General features: G+C 36.6%; 1 protein-coding gene across 2 annotated transcripts in view; it reads right to left on the reverse strand.

The window, feature by feature from the left end:
* SEC22A (SEC22 homolog A, vesicle trafficking protein) overlaps positions 1–22,069 on the reverse strand; it is a 78,137-nt gene that overhangs the window by 45,428 nt on the left and 10,640 nt on the right. For both annotated transcript variants that reach the window (XM_043874464.1, XM_043874463.1), the window contains 3 exons: positions 19,769–19,969; positions 6,882–7,045; positions 5,543–5,737 (listed from right to left, as the gene is read on the reverse strand). In XM_043874464.1, coding sequence (XP_043730399.1) covers positions 5,543–5,737; positions 6,882–7,045; positions 19,769–19,950 — 541 coding nt within the window. In that variant the 5' untranslated portion in view covers positions 19,951–19,969. The remainder of the gene's footprint in view (positions 1–5,542; positions 5,738–6,881; positions 7,046–19,768; positions 19,970–22,069) is intronic.

The raw sequence follows: 22,069 nt of genomic DNA on the forward strand, positions 1-22,069 counted from the left end.
TTCCACGTTTGGAAAACTCAGCAGTGGCCACAGGACTGGAAAAGGTCAGTTTTCATTCCAATTCCAAAGAAAGGCAATGCCAAGAATATCCAAATTACCATACAATTGCACTTCTTTCACAGGCCAGGAAGATTATGCTGAAAATCCTTCAAGCTAGGCTTCAGCAGTACATGAACAATGAACTTCCAGATGTGCAAACTGGATTTAGAAAAGACAGAGGAACCAGAAATCAAATTGCCAACATCCACTGGATCATAGAAAAAGTAAGGGAATTCCAAAAAACATCCACTTGATCCACTAAAGGCTTTGACTGTGTGGATCACAACAAACTGTGGAATATTTTTAATGAGAATGGGAATACCAGACCACATTACCTGCCTCCTGAGAAAGCTGTATGCAGGACAAGAAGCAACAGTTAAAAACAGATATGGGACAACAGACTGTTTCCAAATTGGGAAAGGAATACATCAAGGCTGTATATTCTCACCCTGCTTATTTAACTTATATGCAGAGTACATCATGCAAAATCCCAGGCTGGATGAATCACAAGCTGGAATCAAAACTGCTCGGAGAAATTTCAATAACCTCAGATATGCAGATGATATCACTTAAATGGCAGAAAGCAAAGAGGAACTAAACAGCCTCTTGATGAAAGTGAAAGAGGAGAGTGAAAAAGCTGGCTTAAAACTCAACATTTAAAAACTAAGATCATGGCATCCAATTCTATCACTTTGGCAAATAGATGGGGAAAATGTGGAAACAGTGTCATTTTTCATTTTCTTGGGCTCCAAAATCAATGCAGATGGTGACTGCAGCCAAGAAATTAAAAGACGCTTGCTGTCTTGTTCTTGATCTTAGAGGAAATGCTTTCAGCCTTTCACTATTGAGTATGATGCTAGCTGTACATCTGTCATCAGTTCAGTTGCTCAGTTGGGTCTGACTCTTTGCGACTCTATGGACCACAGCACGCCAGGCCTCCCTGTCCATCAACAACTCTTGGAGTTTACTCAAACTCATGTCCATTGAGTCGGTGATGCCATCCAACCATCTCATCCTCTGTTGTCCCCTTCTCCTCCCGCCTTCATATCTTTCCCAGCATCAGGGTCTTTTCAAATTAGTTCTTCACATCAGGTGGCCAAAGTATTGGAGTTTCAGCTTCAGCCTCAGTCCTTGCAATGAATATTCAGGACTGATTTCCTTTAGGATGGACTGGTTGGATCTCCCTGCAGTCCAAGGGACTCTCAGGAGTCTTCTCCAACACCACAGTTCAAAAGCATCAATTCTTCGGCGCTCAGCTTTCTTTATAGTCCAGCACTCACATCCATACATGACCACTGGAAAAACCATAGCCTTGACTAGATGGACCTTTGTTGGCAAAGTAACGTCTCTGCTTTTTAATATGCTGTCTAGGTTGCTCATAACTTTTCTCCCAAGGAGTAAACGTCTTTTAATTGCATGGCTGCAATCACCATCTGGGGTTATTTTGGAGCCCCCAAAAATAGTGGAAACACTGTTTCCACTGTTTCACCATCTATTTGTCATGAAGTGATGGGACTGGATGCCATGATCTTAGCTTTCTGAATGTTGAGCTTTAAGCCAACTTTTTCACTCTCCTCTTTCACTTTCATTGAGAGGCTTTTTAGTTCCTCTTTGCTTTCTGCCATAAGGGTGGTATCATCTGCATATCTGAGGTTATTGATATTTCTCCTGGCAATCTTGATTCCAGCTTGTGCTTCATCCAGCCCAAGTGTTTCTCATGATGTACTCTGCATATAAGTTAAATAAGCAGGGTGACAATATGCATCCTTGACATATTTCTTTCCCTATTTGGAACCACTCTGCTGTTCATGTCCAGTTCTAACTGTTTCTTCTTGACCTGCATACAGATTTCTCAGGAGGCAGGTCAGGTGGTCTGGTACTCCCATCTCTTTAAGAATTTTCCAGTTTGTTGTGATCTACACAGTCAAAGGCTTTGGCATAGCCAATAAAGCAGAAACAGATGTTTTTCTGGAACTCTCTTGCTTTTTCAATGATCCAACAGATGTTGGCAATTTGATCTCTGGTTCCTCTGCCTTTTCTAAAACCAGCTCGAACATCTGGAAGTTCATGGTTCATGTACTGTTGAAGCCTGGCTTGGAGAATTTTGAGCATTACTTTACTAGCATGTGAGATGAGTGCAATTGTGTAGTAGTTTGAACATTCTTTGGCATTGCCTTTCTTTTTGGGATTGGAATGAAAACTGACTTTTTCCAGTCCTGTGGCCACTGCTGAGTTTTCCAAATTTGCTGGCATACTGAGTGCAGCACTTTCATAGCATCATCTTTTAGGATTCGAAAGAGCTCAACTTGGAATTCTATCATCTCCACTAGCTTTGTTTGTAGTGATGCTTCCTAAGGCCCACTTGACTTTGCATTCCAGGATGTCTGGCTCTAGGTGAGTGATCAAACCACTGATTATCTGGTTCTTGAAGACCTTTTTCACATAGTTCTGTGTATTCTTGCCACCTCTTCATAATATCTTCTGCTTCTGTTAGGTCCATACCATTTCTGTCTTTTATTGTGCCCATCTTTGCATGAATGAATGAAGAGATGGAGCCAAAGCAAAAACAACACCCAGTTGTGGATGTGACTGGTGATAGAAGCAAAGACCGATACTGTAAAGAGCAATATTGCATAGGAACCTGGAATGTTAGGTCCATGAATCAAGGCAAATTGGAAGTGGTCAAACAAGAGATGGCAAGAGTGAACGTCGACATTTTAAGAATCAGTTAACTAAAATGGACTGGCATGGGGGAATTTAACTCAGATAACCATTTTATCTACTACTGTAGGCAAGAATCGGAGAAGGCAATAGCACCCCACTCCAGTACTCTTGCCTGGAAAATCCCATGGACAGAGAAGCCTGGTAGGCTGCAGTCCATGGGGTCGCACAGAATCAGACACGAGTGAAGTGACTTAGCAGCAGCATCAGTGGGCAAGAATCCCTTAGAAGAAATGAAGTAGCCATCATAGTCAACAAAAGAGCCTGAAATGCAGTACTTGGATGCAATCTCAAAAACAAGAGAATGATCTCTGTTCGTTTCCAAGGCAAAGCATTCAATATCACGGTAATCCAAGTCTATGCCCTGACCAGTAATGCTGAAAAAGCTGAAGTTGAACAGTTCTATGAAGACCTACAAGACCTTCTAGAACTAACACCCAAAAAAGATGTCCTTTTCATTATAGGGGACTAGAATGCAAAAGTAGGAAGTCAAGAAACACCTGGAGTAACAGGCAAATTTGGCCTTGAAGTACAGAATGCAGCAGGGCAAAGGCTAATAGAGTTTTGCCAAGAGACTGCACTGGTCATAGCAAATACCCTCTTCCAACAACACAAGAGGTTTGTCATATATGGCTTTTATTATGTTGAGGCAGGTTCTCTCTAAGCCTACTTTCTGGAGAGCTTTCATCACAAATGGTTGTTGAACTTTGTCAAAAGCTTTTTCCACATCTACTGAGACTATGTATATATAGCTTTATACTATTGCTTTTAACTGACTTAGAAAAGAAGAAAATACATTTTATTGCCTAATTACCTTTACCATTGCTCTTTGCTTTTTTTTTCTTTCAGTATGGATTCAAATTATTGTCTGGGTCTTGCTTTCAAATATGAAGAATTTCCATTAGTATTTCTTTAAGGTGAGTCCACCAGCAACAAATTCTCTCATCTTCTGCTTATCTGCAAATATCTTTATTTCACCTTCATTTTTGAAAAACAGCCTTGCTATATGTAGGATTCTTGGTTGAGTTTTTTTTTCCCTTTGAGTTTTTTGAGCATATTATCCCATTACCTTCTTGTCCCCACTGTCTGTGTTGAGAAGGCAGTTGTTAATTTTGTTGTGGTTAACCTTGCAAATGACAAGTTGTTTTTCTCTTGCTGTTTTAAAGAGTTTTCCTTGTCTTTCAGCATTTTTAATGATTCATCTATTTGTGAATCTCTTGCATGTATCCTATTTGAAATTCCTTGAGCTTCCTGGAGAAGTAGATTGACATATTTGAATAAGTAGAAACTTTTCAGCTCTTATTTCTTCAATGCTTCTTCTGCTCTCCCCCCTCCTTTCCTTCTGGTTCTCCCATCATGCATATGTTAGTGTGCTTAATAGGGACCCACATTTTTCGAAGTTCTGTTCATTTTTCTTCACTTTTCTCTCTGTTCTTTGGATTACATAATCTCTACTGATCTTTTTTCTGCCTGTTCAAATCTACTGTTGAGCCCAACTAGCAAGTTTTTTATTTCAGCTGTATTTGTCAATTCCAGAATTTCCATTTGGTTCCTTTACTTTAAAATTTCTTTTATTAATACTATCTATTTGATGTGACATCACTATCATATTCTTTAATCATGGCTTCCTTTGGTTTTTTGAAAAAAAATTATAATGGCTACTTTGAAGTCTTTGTCTGTTAAATCTGACATCAGATCATTCTCACAGGCAGTTTCTATTGCCTGCCTTCCCTACCATACCCCGTCCTCAGTGAATGAATTATACTTTCCTTTTCTTTTGAATGTCTTGTAATTGTTTTTATTGGAAACTAGGAATTTTAGAAACTATATTTTAACAACTCTGGGTACTGATCCACCTCCTCTCCCCCAGGGATTGTTAATACTATTTGTTTACTTGTTTTCTGACTAGCTGGATTATTTTAGTAAAATCTGCTTCCTCTCTCTCCCATAATTTGTATTAATCAAACCAAACATGAAATGTTGTGTTCGGCCTTGAATGCCACATCTGAAGAATACTAACAAACATAAGCATATAAAGAGGAAGCTTCCAGGATGAGGAGGGTTTCAAAATACAATAGACAAAAAGGGTAAGGAAATTGGGGATATTTTACATGAAGTCAATCAGACTAACAGGATAAAAAGGACACAAAGCTGCTGATTTCACTGTTTTGGTACAGCTGAAGCCAGGGAGGGAGAGATCACAGAACTTAGACAAATGTAGGCATTAGAGGGAACAGATTTTAGCTCAAAAATACAAGAAAGAATTTTTAAAATAAGCAATTCAACAGTGGCATATACTACCTTATAAAATAACAAGAGTTTTACTTTTAAGCAGAACTTTTCAACATGTCACAACTGTTGAGAATGGCACTCCTTGTTTGACAGGGACCTCTGAGTAGATGATCATATTTTCCATGACAGTCAAGAACCCTGACCTCAAATGTCATTTTTACACAATGCAAAGCACTTTACATGCCTATAGGTATACATTGCAAATAAACTATTATTCTTTTCAAGAAAAATGTGTACAAAGAAACCTTCTTAAATGTTTTTCTAGCGAAGAGTTCCTTTGAGATTGCTGTTTAAAAGTATTTTTCTGATCAATCACATATCTGAGAGATAACTATATAAAACATTGGGAGAAATGATTAATTACTTTGAGCGTCTACATTCTCTCATGTACTTGCTTTAAAATTTTAGAATAAATTAATTCATTTTTTTAAGAGTCCCTCAGTTCTTAGAAAACACTTTTTTAATGAAGTAATTGAGATCCAGAACTCACCAGAAGAAATCTTACCAGCACCTTTATAGTCAACAGAAAATGCAGATGTGACTCCATTGGCTGACCCCAGCTCACCCATGGAAATTTGATAAGGGGGCCTCAGTTTGATTTCCATCTGCATGTCAGACAGATTTATCTTTGTTGAAAGAGACCTGGGATTATTATATCGCTGCTTGGTCCTCTGAATGAAGTTATCTATGTAAAATAAAAAATAAATTTCCTTGCAGTCATTTGTTAATTAAATCATTTGAAAGTGTGATGTTTACAGACAGTAAATTTGGTGATAAACAGTTTGTTATCCTAAATGTTCAACCTGTCATGGAATGCCCTAATATTATTTGTGTTTAATGGTTAATATATCATGGCATCATCAGTTTTTTTCACTAGAAATTATACTCTAGAAACTAGTAATTATAAAGAAACTAAGGATTTAATATTACATGATTGTGAGAATATGTCTACAATTATATCCACTTCAAGGAATTACTCTGAACTTCTTAAAAAAAAAAAACTGAAAACAGCTCCCTTTAAATTTGAACCAAAGCCTTAATTTGTACAGGGATTCAGATCTCATAAAATACTATCTGTAAGTATTACCAGTTGTAATTACATTAAAATATATACTATAAATTGCATGTTCATATAAATGTTTTCTTATTTATTGCTTATACCATTAGAACATATGCTTTAAAGAACAAATTTAATGAAATGAATAAAAGACATTTCCTAAATTTCTCCTAATTTTATTTCCACTATTTGCACCCTGAATTTACCCTTTTCCCCCTTCTGCATCAGGAGTCAAGCAAACTAATGTCCACAGGCCAAATCTAGCCTGTTGGTTCTATTTGTGAATAAAATGTTGCTAGAATATAAATATACTCATTCATTTATGCATTGCCTATGGCTGTTTTCAAGCTATAATGGCAAGGGCTGAGACAGTGAGAAAATAATCCTTAAAGCCTAAAATTGTACTATCTGGTCCTTTCCAATAAATGTTTGCCAACTTTTGTTCTACATTAAGCAGCCTAAAAATACTATCACATAAACACAAAGCTCTGGATCTCTAGCTTATAAATTTCTCACTGAGAAATTATCCTCTGGGATTAATTCTTTGAGCCAATAATCACGATCCTCTACAGAGTTCAAACAGAACCTTTTCTAATAGGCATCCAAGTGAAGAAGTTGCCATAATTTATAGACTGTCAAACTATTCTGTCAAAAGCAAGTTAGTAGAATTTTCTGAGTTTTCTCTCCGTCCCTTAGTATTAGATGAAAAATCATTTATGACTGAATAGAGACAGGATAATGAAAAGGGGGAAAAAAAAATTCAGGCCCTTACCAAATTCAATGAAACAGTACGGTCTGACAGCAGTATTTGTCTTCATCATGTTATAAGTAGTAATGAACTCCTTCTGAAGCTCATCCAGGAAAGAGAAGGCCAGAACATTTGGGTAATTTTCAGTGCACAACATCATGTAGCTCACTCCCATAGAGCTAATAAAACTACAGTGTAAAAAACATTGGATTTAAAATTTCAAATTAAATCAAGGTAATTCATTACTTCACAAGACTGGCTCTATACACCATACACTGCTGCTATAGAGGCATTGATGATATTAACACTTATTAAATATTTTAGCAAAAAATTAAAGTAATTGAAATATAATACTAGTTTCAGTTGCGGTTTAAAAACAATAGACAAAAAAGTGGAATATATTCACTTTTCTGTACAGCAGAAACTAACACAACATTGTAAATCAACCATACTCAAATTAGATTCATTTTAAAAAAGTGGAGAGGGACATATACTGTGATTCGAACACCTCAGTTACTTATCATTTGGGATAGAAAGCAGAAAAGACTATGCAAATAGATAAGGGTCATAGATAGCTTAACATTTCAATCCTTCAACCTAGAGGAATTTAACACCGAACCAAGAACTTCTTAGAGGTTCTGATGAAAGTTATAGACACTCTTTGCAGAACAACACAGAATCTGGCAGACAGTTTCAAGATGATTACTGACCTCCTAAAGTTATCCACTGACTCCAAAATCAAATCCTCTACTTCACAAAATGAATTACGTATCATTGGAGGAAAAAGAGAATTTATGAGTTCGTAACAACAAATAAAAGGGAAGAAAGGAAAACTCTCATTCACAGCAGAATGCTGAATACCACCTGGTAAATGTGGAGATAGTGGTAGAACTGGAAAACTTAGCACTTTGCAGCCTACACAGTAAAGATTGAATCCATTTATAAACAGTGGATGCTAAATCTAGGTAGGTACTTTGGTAAGGAGCAGGAAATTGTGCATGGCTTTAAAATGTCTTCTCATGGATTGCTTATTGGCTGCAGGGGAATTCTACTGTATTTATCAAACAGTAGAAACTAGACACCATCTTAACCAAGTACTCTAATATCACTAAAGAGGGACAGATGGCCTTCCCATGCCTCCAGATGTGATCCTCAGTAAGACCTATCAGTTCTGGCTGAGAACGCATAATCTGAATCTAATCATGAAGGAACACCAGAATAATCAACATTCTATTTTCTTTAAAAGGGAGTGGGGCAGGGAGCTGTATTCTTCAGCAACCTCAATGTTTAAAAAAAAAAAAAAAGAAATAAAGGCAGGCTTTGGAAATGTTTCTGATCACAGGAGGTTAAAGAGACACAACTAAATGCAATATCTAACACTAGTCTGGATCCTGTGTTAGAAAAGGGGAAAAATTCCATAGAGGACATTCCTCGGTCAATTGACAAAAACAGAAAACAGCCAGTACAATAGTTTAGGTAAAAGTATGGTATCAATATTAAATATACTAGACCTGATAACTGTACTATAATTAAGTATAGAAATATCTCTAACCTTAGAAAATACACTTTGAAGTAGTTAGGAATAAAAGGGTATGGTATTTTTGTTTCTCTCAAATGGTTTGGACAAAAGTAAATCAGATAGATAGATAAAACAATAAAGTAAATGGGGTAAAATGTTAACAAAATGTGACTCTGGGTTCAAGTATTATTTGTAATTTTCATATTTGTACAACTTTTCTGAAAGTTTGAAATTATTTCTACATAAGTTAAAATTTCAAAACAAAAATGTTTAATAAATTAACTATCTTCCATAGGAAAAAAAATTTCTAAAACAAAGTATACATTGCCCTATAACATGCATAGTATGGGACACAAATTGACGTTTTTAATGAGTCATTAAACGTTCTTGCATGGTACTGTCAACACAGTTCTGGTCTAGATCAAGGGAAGCAAACAGAGTGTACAGGCTGTAACCGCCAATCCCATGCCAGACACTGCTAATCTGTCACAGCAATTTTTACTACCGAACCCTGATCCATATCAGAGTCCCTCTCTCCCCCTTTTTCTCTACTATTATAGAAGCAGAATTTATTTATTGATAAATTTAATATCATTGATATTAAATTTAACTTTTAAAATATTCACATGACTCAAATTTTAAAAGAATGAAAAATGAAAGGAAATATATACTTGAAGTGTCTTATCCCCACCACTGCTCTCAGATACTCAGTTCTCTGTCCCTCAAGCAACTCATGTTACTATTAATTTCATATGCATCCTTCCAGTGAGAGTTATGCATATGAAAACAAATATACATCTATCTTTTTTAAAAGACCACCCAATGCAGCCAAATGATGTGAAGTTGGTACCTGTTAATCATCTATTATTAATGGTGTGGGATACACTACTAGGGAAACTGCTGATCTTGTGCTTCTGAAATAACCTGAAATTCCTTTCTGAAGTTCCACTTAACACACAGCCATTTGATGCAATGTTTTTCAAGTTGCAAGTTGTGACCCCTCCCCAGTAGATCATAAAATTAATGAATTACACACAGCATTTTCTTAAAAACTGAAATAGAATATTACAGAAAATGCTGGAATGCAAATTGTTTCATAAAACTTTGGTTTATCCTATTTGTATGCTAAGTAACAGGCACAGAGTAAAATGTATCTCTTCTTATGGATCACAGTCAAAAAAGTTTAGCCATAATGTACTGTACTTTTCTACAAAATTGTCAAGAAATTTGTCAATTTTTCAACTGTTATTAATTGAAAAATCAAAGTATGATTTCCCCAAATACTTTTCCCTGTCCAAAAAAATCTTCACTGTCACTATCAAAATTCTTCAACATGTCATTAGCATTCAAATATATCTCACAATAACTTGAATTGCGATAGAACACAATTGGTGATTGGCTTCTAAACACTTGGAACTTTCAAGTAGCTACTGAGGCATTATTTCACTATCCTTCAATAATATGATGAAAACTTCCACACTCCAGTTTTTGTGCTATAACAGGGTTTTACTGTACTTCCATATTAATAACAGAGTGAACCATAGACACCTACATGTGTTTATCTCAAATGGTTTCTCTTGCTTGCATTCAATTTACCTGGCAAATTATTTGTGAAATAAAAAAAGTCCTGTTTTTAAGATGGTATATTAACATTTTCAAGTCTTTATTACCAAGTCTTTATTTTATTATAAATGCTAAATAGTCTCCAAAAATGCTATATTCTATAGTATTCTGACTTTTCATAGTGAATTTACCCTTACAATGCTGTCTTTTTTTTGAAATGCAAAGCTGGTTTTCCAAAATTACATACAACTCTGTTATCAAAGGTTCTACTTTATTATCAAAGGTTCTACTTTTTCATATCACTGGGACAAACTGAAAGACTACTACCATCGCACTGAGGACAACCTGCAATGAAATAGTCTAAAGTCACTAGAGGCAAGCAAGTTTGTGCAAGCTTTAGCCTGTCCATCAAGTTCATTTGGCTCACTTGTTACAGACAATTTGGCTGTTGTTCTTTTGCCTTGATGAGGAGGAAGAAGAGAAGTAGTAGTAACAGTAATAGTAACAGGTACAGTTTACTGATCACCTGGTATGAACCAGGCCCTTTGCTAAGCATTTTACATATTTTATCTTATTTCATTCCTACTTTATGTAAATAAAGCACATGTTATCTATCTTCATGTAATTAACCCAGTTTATACTTACATATTTGTATGTTTGTTTCATGTCTTTCTCACTAATATTTATGCTCCATGATAGCAGAGATGATTCCTTACGGTTCACCACTGTATTCTTAATACGTAGAATACTATGTCCAGTACACAATAAGTGCTCAATAAATTTGTAAATAAGTGCATAGACGGCATCATTCATTTATTCATTTATACCTAACTGGTTTAGATACTATGCACAGACAATTGCACAGCTCAGTGGCATCTACACCAAGAAGCTCAATAAACACCTGACTAATGACAGAAGGGAGTAGAACTTCACATACTCTTCCAGGTCATTGTTCCCAGAAGGCTTGAGTTCAAGTCACTAAATTTTCAACATTCCCCTATTCAAAAGACAGGGCTGGTCTCAGAGATCATGTAGAATTACTCACCTGTGCACTGAGTACCTCCAGGTGGTTATAAAGGTCTAACAAGTTTGTCAGCTTTCCTCTTATCACAGTCATTACTAATCCTCACAACAACAGAAAGTCCTCTTTTCTCCACCTTGAGTACAATTCTTAAATTGCTACTATTTTCTTCCTACTTCACTCTAATTTCCTTTTCCTTTTTTATTTCCTTCCACTTCTGGACTTTGGGATCCATGGGATTTGATCTCTATAGCTACTGCCTTTCATCTGACCCAGGAATTTATCTAACCTCATTACATCTTTGATTCCTCTCCATGGCACATATACTAGAAATTCTTTAGGGAATTTCAAGAGTCAAGAGTGTCTGGGACAGGTAAGGCTGGCTGAAGTTCAAACTACAGATAAGGAGACTTTACCACTTTCAGTCACTTTGTTTAAAAGCTAATTTTAACATGTATCCAAGCAGGCCACACCTCAAGTGATTCCTAAAGTCCAACAAAATGAATAAGTGGTTTTAGACATTAAACTTTTCCTAGTACCTAATTTTATTTATGAAATGTCAAAAAAATTGTTTTAGACATCACCAATTAAACATCAACATTATTAGGATTTGGCTTGTTGTACCAAACTAAAATGATTAAGTGAAGACTATGATCTTTCTCACAGCAAATAATAAAGTACCCAGTACATATCCAGCATTCTACTCTACAGGCTTTAATGTCAAAGACCAAATCCCTGCCCACCAGGCACCTGTAGTTAGGTACTGGGAATATACTTAAAATGATATACAAAACAAGATTAAAGAAACAAAACTGAACCTTTTAGCATGCTAAATGAAAAAGTATAAAAATAGTTATAAATTGAAATAGTAATAATATTTGTATTACATATAGTTTTCAGCCACAGGACTGGAGAAGGTCAGTTTTCATTCCAACCCTAAAGAAAGGCAATGCCAAAGAATGTTCAAACTACTGCACAATTGCACTCATCTTACATGCTAGCAAAGTAATGGTCAAAATTCTCCAAGCCAGGCTTCAACAGTACATGAACCATGAACTTTTAGATGTTAAATGTGGATTTAGAAAAGGCAAAGGAACCAGAGATCAAATTGCCAACATCTGTTGGATCACAGAAAAAGCAAAAGAATTCGAGAAAAACATCTACTTCTGCTTTATTGACTACACTAAAGCCTTTGACTGTGTGGACCACAACAAACTGTGGAAAATTCTTAAAGAGATGGGAATACCAGACCACCTGACCTGCCTCTTGAGAAATCTGCATGTAGGTCAGGAAGCAACAGCTAGAACTGGACATGGAACAACGGACTGGTTCCAAATCGGGAAGGGCGTACATCAAGGCTGTATATTGTCACCTTGCTTATTTAACTTACATGCAGAGTACATCATGCGAAATACCAGGCTGGATGAAGCACAAGCTGGAATCAAGATTGCCAGGAGAAATATCAATAACCTCAGATATGCAGATGACACCACCCTTATGGCAGAAAGCAAAGAAGAACTAAAGAGCCTCTTGATGAAAGTGGAAGAGGAGAGTGAAAAGAGGAGAGCTGGCTTAAAATTCAACATTTAAAAAACTATGATCATGGCACCTGGTCCAATTACTTCATGGCAAATAGATGGGGAAACAGTGAAAACAGTGACATATTTTATTTTCTTGGGTCCAAAACCACTGCAGATGGTGACTGCAGCCATGAAATTAAAAGACAATGGCTCCTTGGAAGAAAAGCTATGACCAACCTAGACAGCATATCAAAAAGCAGAGACATTACTTTGCCAACAAAGGTTTGTCTAGTCAAAACTATGGTTTTTCGAGTAGTCATGTATGGATGTAAGAGTTGGACCATAAAGAAAGCTGAGTGTTGAAGAATTGATGCTTTTGAACTGTGGTGTTGGAGAAGACTCTTGAGAGTCCCTTGGACTGCAAGGAGATCCAACCAGTCCATCCTAAAGGAAATCAGTTCTGAATATTCATTGGAAGGACTGATGCTGAGGCTGAAACTCCAATAATTTGGCTATCTGATACAAAGAACTGACTCATCTGAAAAGACCCTGACACTGGGAAAGATTGAAGGTAGGAGGAGAAGGGGACAACAGAGGATGAGTTGGCTGGATGGCATCACCAACTTGATGGACATGAGTCTGAGAAAGCTCCAGGAGTTGATGATGGACAGGGAAGCCTGGAGCGCTGCTGGCCATGGGGGTCACAAAGAGTCATACACGACTGAGTGACCGAACTGAACTGAACTGATAGTTTTCATTCTGCAGTTGTACCATTGCACACAGAAAATCTGCTCATCCTTTGTAGCCATGTTTACCAAGTAAATAGCTTTCCTGGGTGAAGAAAAGTTCTCCAGTTGGACATGAAATCTCTAATCTACATTTAAAACTCCTAAGAAAAAAAACCTTCCACACTGCATTCCATTTCCTAAAATAATGATTTTAAAGTTTTAAACAAAAATGGTTTGATGTTATGAAATTGAGTATACCTTATGAATTTGTTATCACCAAATATATATGATAAGAAACAAAGTGAAAACAAGACTTTACTACCAAAGGGACAGTACACTGACAGTACGATGACAAGAACCAGAAAGAGAACTAAGTAATAATGAGCATCTGCCATGCTCCACATTCTACCAGGAATTTCATATTTTCTCACTTATTCCTCTCTTACATAGCCAACCTTTAATTATCCGCCAATGGTGAAGAGCTAAATCATAAATACACTATCCCATAAATAAAAGACCCATTTTCATTACTTAAACTTCATTATATAAGAAAATATGTATTAATATGTAATATATCAGGTGATAGCAACTTATAACAGTAAGCTAAAGAAGAATTGGGCTTTCCTGGTGGCTCAGTGGTAAAGAATCCGCCTGACAATGCAGGAGACACAGTTCAATCCCTGGGTCAGGAAGATGCCTTGGAGAAAATAAGTGAAAGCGTTAGACACTCAGTCGTGTCTGACTCTTTGCGATCCTATGGACTATAAATTGCCAAGCAACTCTATCAGTGGAATTCTCCATGCAAAAATACTGGAGTGGGTTGCCATTCCCTTCTTGGATCTTGCTGACCCAGGGGGTCATCTTGCAAGTCTATGGGGTCACAGAAGAGGTGGACATGACTTATCAACTAAACAAAAACAAAAGGAGAATCAGATGATTTTAAGTGACTGAAGATGATTACACCATCAGAACCTTGGATACAAACTTTGCCTTTGACAGCCTTCATTTTCTTTTTCTGCAGAGTTAATCTATCTCCTGATTTACCTGTTCCCACTAACCCTAACACCTTTACACCTTCACGTTCCAGGGAATAAAGATCCTAACTTAGATAACCAACCATTGACAGTCTCTTATTTGCCTGTTAGCTGTATTTCAGAGGTTTACTACACCTACAGAAACTGCATTGTAAGAGTAACTGGATTTCTAGATCAGTTCATAAGAGCCTATTTAACATACATGGAGCTGAAAAGCTGTGGATCTTACCATAATAAACATTAGAAAAGTAATATGATGCTAGTAATGAGACAAAACACAGGTTATCTTCTTCCCCCAAGTAGCCTGGTAACTACTGGGTGGCTTGCATTCCCCTGCTACACCCCCCGCCCCCACCAAACACCTAAAATTGATGTTTTCTCATCAATTTTAGACTTTATATATACTCTATTCCTCACTGTTTTTCAACCAAAAAAGGAAGGGGATAGTTTCACTTAATACTCTTCCCTAGTTAACTTCTCCGTCCATAAAATGAAAAGAATTAGGAAGGCACTTTGTCAAGAAAGAGGTTAAGGGTAAAGGGAGGTAACTCCCTCTTTTACCAGAGATTAATGTGAATAAAGAAAAGAAAAAGAAAGAAAGTGAAGTCGCTCAGTCGTGTCCAACTCTTTGTGACCCCATGGACTGTAGCCTACCAGGCTTCTCCGTCCATGGGATTTTCCAGGCAAGAATACTGGAGTGGGTTGCCATTTCCTTCTCCAGGGCATCTTCCCGATCCAGGTATCAAACCCAAGTCTCCCACATTGCAGGCAGACACTTTACCCTCTGAGCACCCCTAAAGACTGTACGTGAGGTATAGATTTATTAGCTCTGTGTCTCTGAACAAGTTTCTTTACACCCCTAAGTCTCAGTCCCCTCATCTGTACAATAGGAGTGGTAGTACTATACAGCTATCTGCCCAGCATCCCTTCACCCCTTTCCTTTGGGGAACTACCTCCAGCCCCACTACCTATTCCATGTGGCTTTGATAAAGTTCCCCACCAACCAGATGGGTATGTACAAGGTCAGGCCAACTAAGAGTACCTCCAAGCACAAAGTTAGTCCAGAAATGCGCCACGACACAACAAGGCCAATTGAGGTCCTCTTCTTGAAACATGGAGGAGGCGGGGTTGCCCAGCTGTAATGAAGTAAGCCTGAAGCTACCGTACAGTGTTTTCTAATATGTGCAGAACATCTATCTGCAAAACAAAAGACTGGAGAAATGAGAGAACAATTCCTGGTAACATCTAAGTCCCTGGCTCCATCCAACTAGGAATCTGGCCTATCCTTCAGAATACCCTTTTTTGCTTAAGCAAGTGTGAGTTGTGTTTTTGCCCTTGACAACGGGGAAAAGTTCTATTTAAAAGTCATTCACAGAGCAGCTGCAAAATTTAATGAAAAGCACAGTAAATCCCTTACATACAAACCTTCAAGTTGCAAACTTTCAAAGATGCAAACGTGTTTACACGTCTAATCATGTAAGTTAGTTCATGTCTGGCATACAGTGTAACGCATGCATCCTCTACAAGTGGCTGGGTTCTGTGTATTTTAGAGTACAGTAGTATAGTATCTTTACTTCAAGTTGAGGATGTCCAGAAGCAAGCATAAAAGCAATGGGATACAGCTGATTGTGTTAGCTGGGTACCTAGGCTAACTTTATTGGACTTACAAACATGCTCTCAGAATGGAACTCATTCACATGTAGGGGATCTACTGTAACTAACGTGCCTGGCAACTGCAGGTAATTAATAACTGGGTCATTGATGAAGTTGTTACTCCTATAATCAGAAAATACAAACAAAGTATGAAAGGAATGCCAGAAATAAAAACAAAAAGATAGATAAGTCTAAGACAGCATTCCTGGTTGGTAGCAGCAGTTTGGGGACAAATATGAAGAAAGTGACTCCACAGGTAAGGAGAGAACCTATGAAGTTCACAGCCAATATCAGACTTCAAATGAATTTGCTATGAAAGAACTAAAGAATTTCACTTCTTGCACTAAACTCACCTCAAAGTATGACTGACCTTCCAAAGGGTTTGTCTTTTCATGAGATCAGTGTCTCAACGTTTAAAGAGATTTCAAAATATACAACTATACTTTTTAAACACCTAAAACCAATTTCAAAGTTTCAAGATTTCATAAAATACAACTTAATTTCCATATGGTTAATAATTATTGTGTGAGTCACTGTTGTTCCCTAAGTAGTAATATAAGTTTATCTATTAAACACTATAATTTAAGGAAAGTATCCTTCAATTAATAAAACAGATGAATTCCTTAAAATTTTATACAGAGAATTATACTATCACTATGCAATTCGAAAAGAAATCACAAAACTGGATTATACACCCCCCACCCCCACCCCAATCAATTAGTCAAGTTGAAGAATTAAGAGAAAACGAAGACTTAACCCCATTGCACTCTGACTGCTGCCATGCCGAACAACCGCCCCTCATGCAGCAGCTACTATGATACGTGCATGGCACTGTGCCACCCCGAGCCAGGCTCCACAGAACGTGCACCATTAGCTGAGCTGCATTATTCAGATACTACAATCTGTTGAAATTTATCTTTTATCCAATACATAGGGGGAGAAAATTAAAAGAATTTTCTCAATTTTAAATGTTACCTATTTTTTTTCTTAAAACTTTGAACTTCCTCTACCTATTCAACTAGAATCTAAGGTGAGGTACCATCTGATTTAGCACATAATTTGACACTTGGTTTGGCTTCTCGGGGGTATTCTGCAAAGAGCACTTCAATCTCTGTACAAATCTGAAAACCACAATGCTTAGAGGTGAGGAATCAAAAATAATACAAGCCAGGGCAGGTCAATTATCTCAGTGAGTTACAACGTAGTTTTAGAGAGTGGATATAGAAATTCTAAAAAATATTAATAAGAAAAACAAATGGTGAAAAGGCCAGTCAGCAAGTTCTACAGGCAATCTGTGAAGGGAGTGAGGTTACTAGAGAAATCAAACAGTAGTAATGAGGCAGGTGACTCAAAAGACACAGGCTATAGGCGGAGCTTTGAAAGAAAGAGAAGTATTTAGAAATATGGCTAAGAAAGTACAGAGTGTTGCCAGTTTCATGTTGTGCTGCAACTACTACTATAGATCTTTGGGTTTTATCTGGCAAACTCATGGTGCTTAGAAAAAGAGGTGTCATGTGAGAATTTCACATATGTCAGGTAACACATAAATTTCCAATTTTATGTATTTCAGGCTAAATTTGTTGTCATAAAGCATAAAAACCTCAGTGAACTAGAAATCAACTAACAAGACTTCTAATCAGTACAAGAAGATATATGAAACCCAGGTTGTCAGGAACTAGAACTAAAAATTCTGTTATTCCAACCTTTCTTAAAACTTGGCTATAAAAATACACAAAGAGATTTTTCTATATGTGGTTCTGGGGGCCATGTAATCTATTTAGTCCTTTAGACATTTCTAAATTATATTCTTAGATCAGGCTGATTAGACTTCTGCTGATTCACCTGACTCCTAAACTCCCTAATAAATTGCTTTTTGCATCAAGCTATTTGCTTACACTAAGGAATATTATAAGAAAAATCATAAAAAGCTCATGGTATGGCTGCTGGAAGAATACTATCCAAATTCTGTCTCTATGTACATCAGGTTTCAGCAACATGAGAAACAATGTTTTTATCCAATGGATACTGTGAATCCCATAAATGATCCATATCCCCCTTTTGTTTTGGCCCCAAGGAAGTTCAGGACAATGTTTGCAGTCTTTCTCTAAAAAAATGAATGGACTATGTAGTTTGCATCTCTAAAAGGATATGTTACTTCAGTTTATTAGTCTGTCTATATTTTTTTCTTTCATATGATTCTCTTAACTGTACTCTTGAATTTTTTTAATTGCCTCACATCCTTTGTGGAATCCTGCTTGCAAATAAATAATACAAAATCTAGAATTCACAACAATTAAACAGCATTGAGCACTAGAAGAGCGCTAAAATTTCACCACATTCTACTCTCCTTTTAAGCCAATAAGGCAGAGGAACAAAAAACATTTGCAAACAAGCTTTTGGTTTTTTTAGAGTCCAGGATATCTGCTAGAATTAATACATACTCAAACCAATCTGTCTTGGCACTATACAACAACTGGAACTCAGGATGATAAACCCAGGACACTAAAAGAGCCTATGAAATATTTTAAGGTTTCAGGCTTTTTCTTTAAAATATAGAAGTAGACTAAGATACCGTCTTAGATATATTTAAACCACCATGACCACCACATTTTCTAGCTAAAACTCTCAGAAAGACCAAGTAAAGACAATGCTCGTTATCCCAGGTAATCCAAGTAAATAAGGACCTTCTTTAAGGTTCTCTTCTGGGCCTCTCTGAAATTCAGTAGGCATGTCTACCCTCACATTTCAGTTTCTATGTGAATAACTCAAAAATCTCTCTACCACTTCAACAGAACACCTTATCATAACCTCAATTAAAATGATCAAAATGGAGCTTCACTGTCTCCCTCTTCTTCCTCACCACATAAACAACCCTTTCCAAAGATCTCATTCTGTCCTATTCCAATTCCAGGTCAACTTCGTCCCTTTCTTCTCTTCATCTCTGATATTCTATCTTATCAGGCTTAACCATTCTTCTTCTGAAGTATCTTTCTGGCTGGCATTTTCTTTTTCATTTGCACTTTTATGTTACTAGTTCAGGCCCTAATTACAAGTTGACTTCTCTCCTCTGCTCAGACTTTCCATTTCACCCTATATTTCTTTTTTTTTGTTTGGTTTTTTTTTCATTTCACCCTGTATTTCACTGTCTCAGCGTTGTTTTTTATAAAGCCATTTTCCTCAAACCTGCAATAACAGTTTCCTAAACTTATTACATAATCAAAGTGATATCCCTTGACCTGAACTTTCAGGGAGATCTAGGATATGACCCCACACTAATTATCTCACATTTCCCATAACTATCCCTAAATCACCATTCACTAATCCAGGCCAGGTTAATGCATCTACCACACTTTGATCTTCATCCACGGCATTCATAAGACTGTCATTTTTCATGTCTTCTAGATCTCTGTTCAAATGTCACCCTCTCAGAGAGGCCCTTGACCACCAAAAAGTCACTATTCCACTGCTCATTATTTATTGGGCATTATGTCAATAAATAATAAAGATAAGCACTATCTCCTCTCACTAGGATATAAACCTTGTAAGTTCTTTGAGGTACAGCTATCAGGTATGATTTTTTTATATTTCCCATGAAAGTTTTCCTGGATATGTTAGAACACCAATAAATATCTAATGACAGAATATTTGCAATCTGTAAAAATATAAAATTTTCTAAAGCCAGACATAAACACAGAGAAACTACAAAAAGGGTAATGACATAATAAATATTATTTAGTGTAAGGTCAGAATCACATCATTTTTGACTTGAAAAGTTTTCCTAATCAAATATTGATTTCTATTTCAACAACTAAAATTTCATTAAAATGACAACCACTAAGCAAATAATTCTAAGGGAGCAAGCTGAAGTCTTACTTAATATTATAACGTCCAGTTTTCAGTGTACATCTATCAGGAAGCTGAGCCAGTTTTCTTGAGAGCACTTTAAAATACTTTCTGCACTCCTGCATGCCTGTGCCTTGTTCATAGTCAGTAGAAGCAGAAAGTGGCAGTCCATCTCTGACACGAATGACTGAGGCAGATAAAATCATAGACATTTCCACCAGCAGAGAAGACCTGAAACAAAATTAACAATTTGGGTTAGGTAAGAAATTAAATCCAAAGCTGGTAAACAGTGCAAAAATGTGCAACTCACTAATAATCAAAGACATACTAATTAAAGCAATGACACATCATACTTTCCTTCACAAATTAGCTGTTAAAAAAAAAAAACCACTTGCTTCCTTCTGGCATTTCTGTAGGTATACATGGAAATAAATATTGGAATAAACAGCACTCTCAAAACAATTTGGTGATGCTCAACAAGAGTTTAAAAAAACATATGCCCTTTGACCACAATAAATAAATATATACATATATCTCCTTATCCTAAAGAAAATAATCAGATTTAGAAAAAAATTTTAAACAGACATTTTTCGCATAAAAAGAGCTGAAAACAACCTAAACATTCAACAACAGGGGGATGGTTAAACAAATTATTGGTACACCCCATGATGGAATATAATGCAACTAAAAGTTATGTTTGTTAAGAACAGTTTAATGATATGGTAAAATGTTTATATGTTAGGTAATAAAAAGGAAGGATCAAAACTGTATATGCTGTTTTCCATAAAGACACAGAGAAGGAAGAAGGGAGGGATAAATGGCGAAACAGATACTGGAAGGAAACATGACAAAATCAGAATGCTTATTTCCAAGAAACAGTATTATGGGTGACAGTTTATTTTACAATTTCCTAAGTCTCCACAATAGTCCACAATGGGCACATATTATTTTTATAATCAGATAAATGTTTTATTTAAAATAAATCTTAAAGCTAAAGGAATACTAATTAATACTGTTCTCAATCTTTTTACCAGAAAGCAAATCATAATGTATGGATGTGAGAGTGGACTATAAAGAAAGCTGAGCACTGAAGAATTGATGCTTTTGAACTGTGGTGTTGGAAAAGACTCTTGAGAGTCCCTTGCACTGCAAGGAGATCCAACCAGTTCATCCTAAGGGAAATCAGTCCTGGGTGTTCATTGGAAGGACTGATGTTGAAGCTGAAACTCCAATACTTTGGTCACCTGATACGAAGAACTGACTCATTTGAAAAGACCCTGATGCTGGGAAGATTGAAGGCAGGAGGAGAAGGGGACGACAGAGGATGAGGTGGTTGGATTGCATCACCAACTCAATGGACATGAGTCTGAGTAAACTCTGGGAGTTGGTGATGGACAGGGAGGCCTGGCGTGCTGCAGTCTGTGGGGTGGCAGAGTCGGACACGACTGAGTGACTGAACGGACTAAATCATAATGACCTGTTTTATTATATTCTAATCATGCTTTACAAAAATAAATAAAAGACCATAGGTTTATGCAGGTCTGAAAGAAATCAGGTAAACGGTCAAACTTTGATAAAATACACACACAGTGGTTCTCAAATTTTAGCCTGTATCAAAACCACTGGAATTTTTATTAGAAATGCAGATTTCTGGGTCCTCCCCTCAACAAATTCTGATCCATTGACTATGGGGTGGAGCTTGAGCATTTTCCATTTTAAGCAAATTCCCCAAGTAATTACTATGCTTATCTAAGGACCATACTTTGAAAAAAACTGAATTACAACATATTAACAGTCTAAAATTAAGTGATAACTCTTTCCTGCCAGGCCATAGAGCATAATGCCACTAAATATGTCTCCTTCACTAGCAGCAGTAAAACTGAAAAATTTGGTAACAATGTCATAGGCTTTTTTCAAGATAATATATCTCAGAGATTAAATTAATCCTTACCTGATCAGCTTAGTTAGTTCAATATTATCTCACTCCAAAAATGAAAAACTGAGTAATATATCAAACAATGACAAAGAAAACCAATTGGTACCAAGTTTGGAAACCAGCGGCCCCTAATTTTTGTTGCTGTGTCAAATCGAAATCTGAGTGCCCAATCATGATCATAACTGATAACAAAGCTTAACCCAAATAATAAAGCTAGTGCATTAAATTTACTTCCCCCTTTACCTCTATTTATGAGGTTATAAGAGGAAAAGCTAGGTATTAATATGTCATTACCCTTTAATATTTTTCTTCTCCATTTATTTGAAAGGAAAAAAAAAAACCCAGCAGGAATTAAATTAGTCTTTACCATAATGGAATCTTCAAACAAAAGTTCG

Source organism: Cervus elaphus, chromosome 19, assembly GCF_910594005.1.
Source record: "Cervus elaphus chromosome 19, mCerEla1.1, whole genome shotgun sequence".
Classification (NCBI taxonomy): domain Eukaryota; kingdom Metazoa; phylum Chordata; class Mammalia; order Artiodactyla; family Cervidae; genus Cervus; species Cervus elaphus.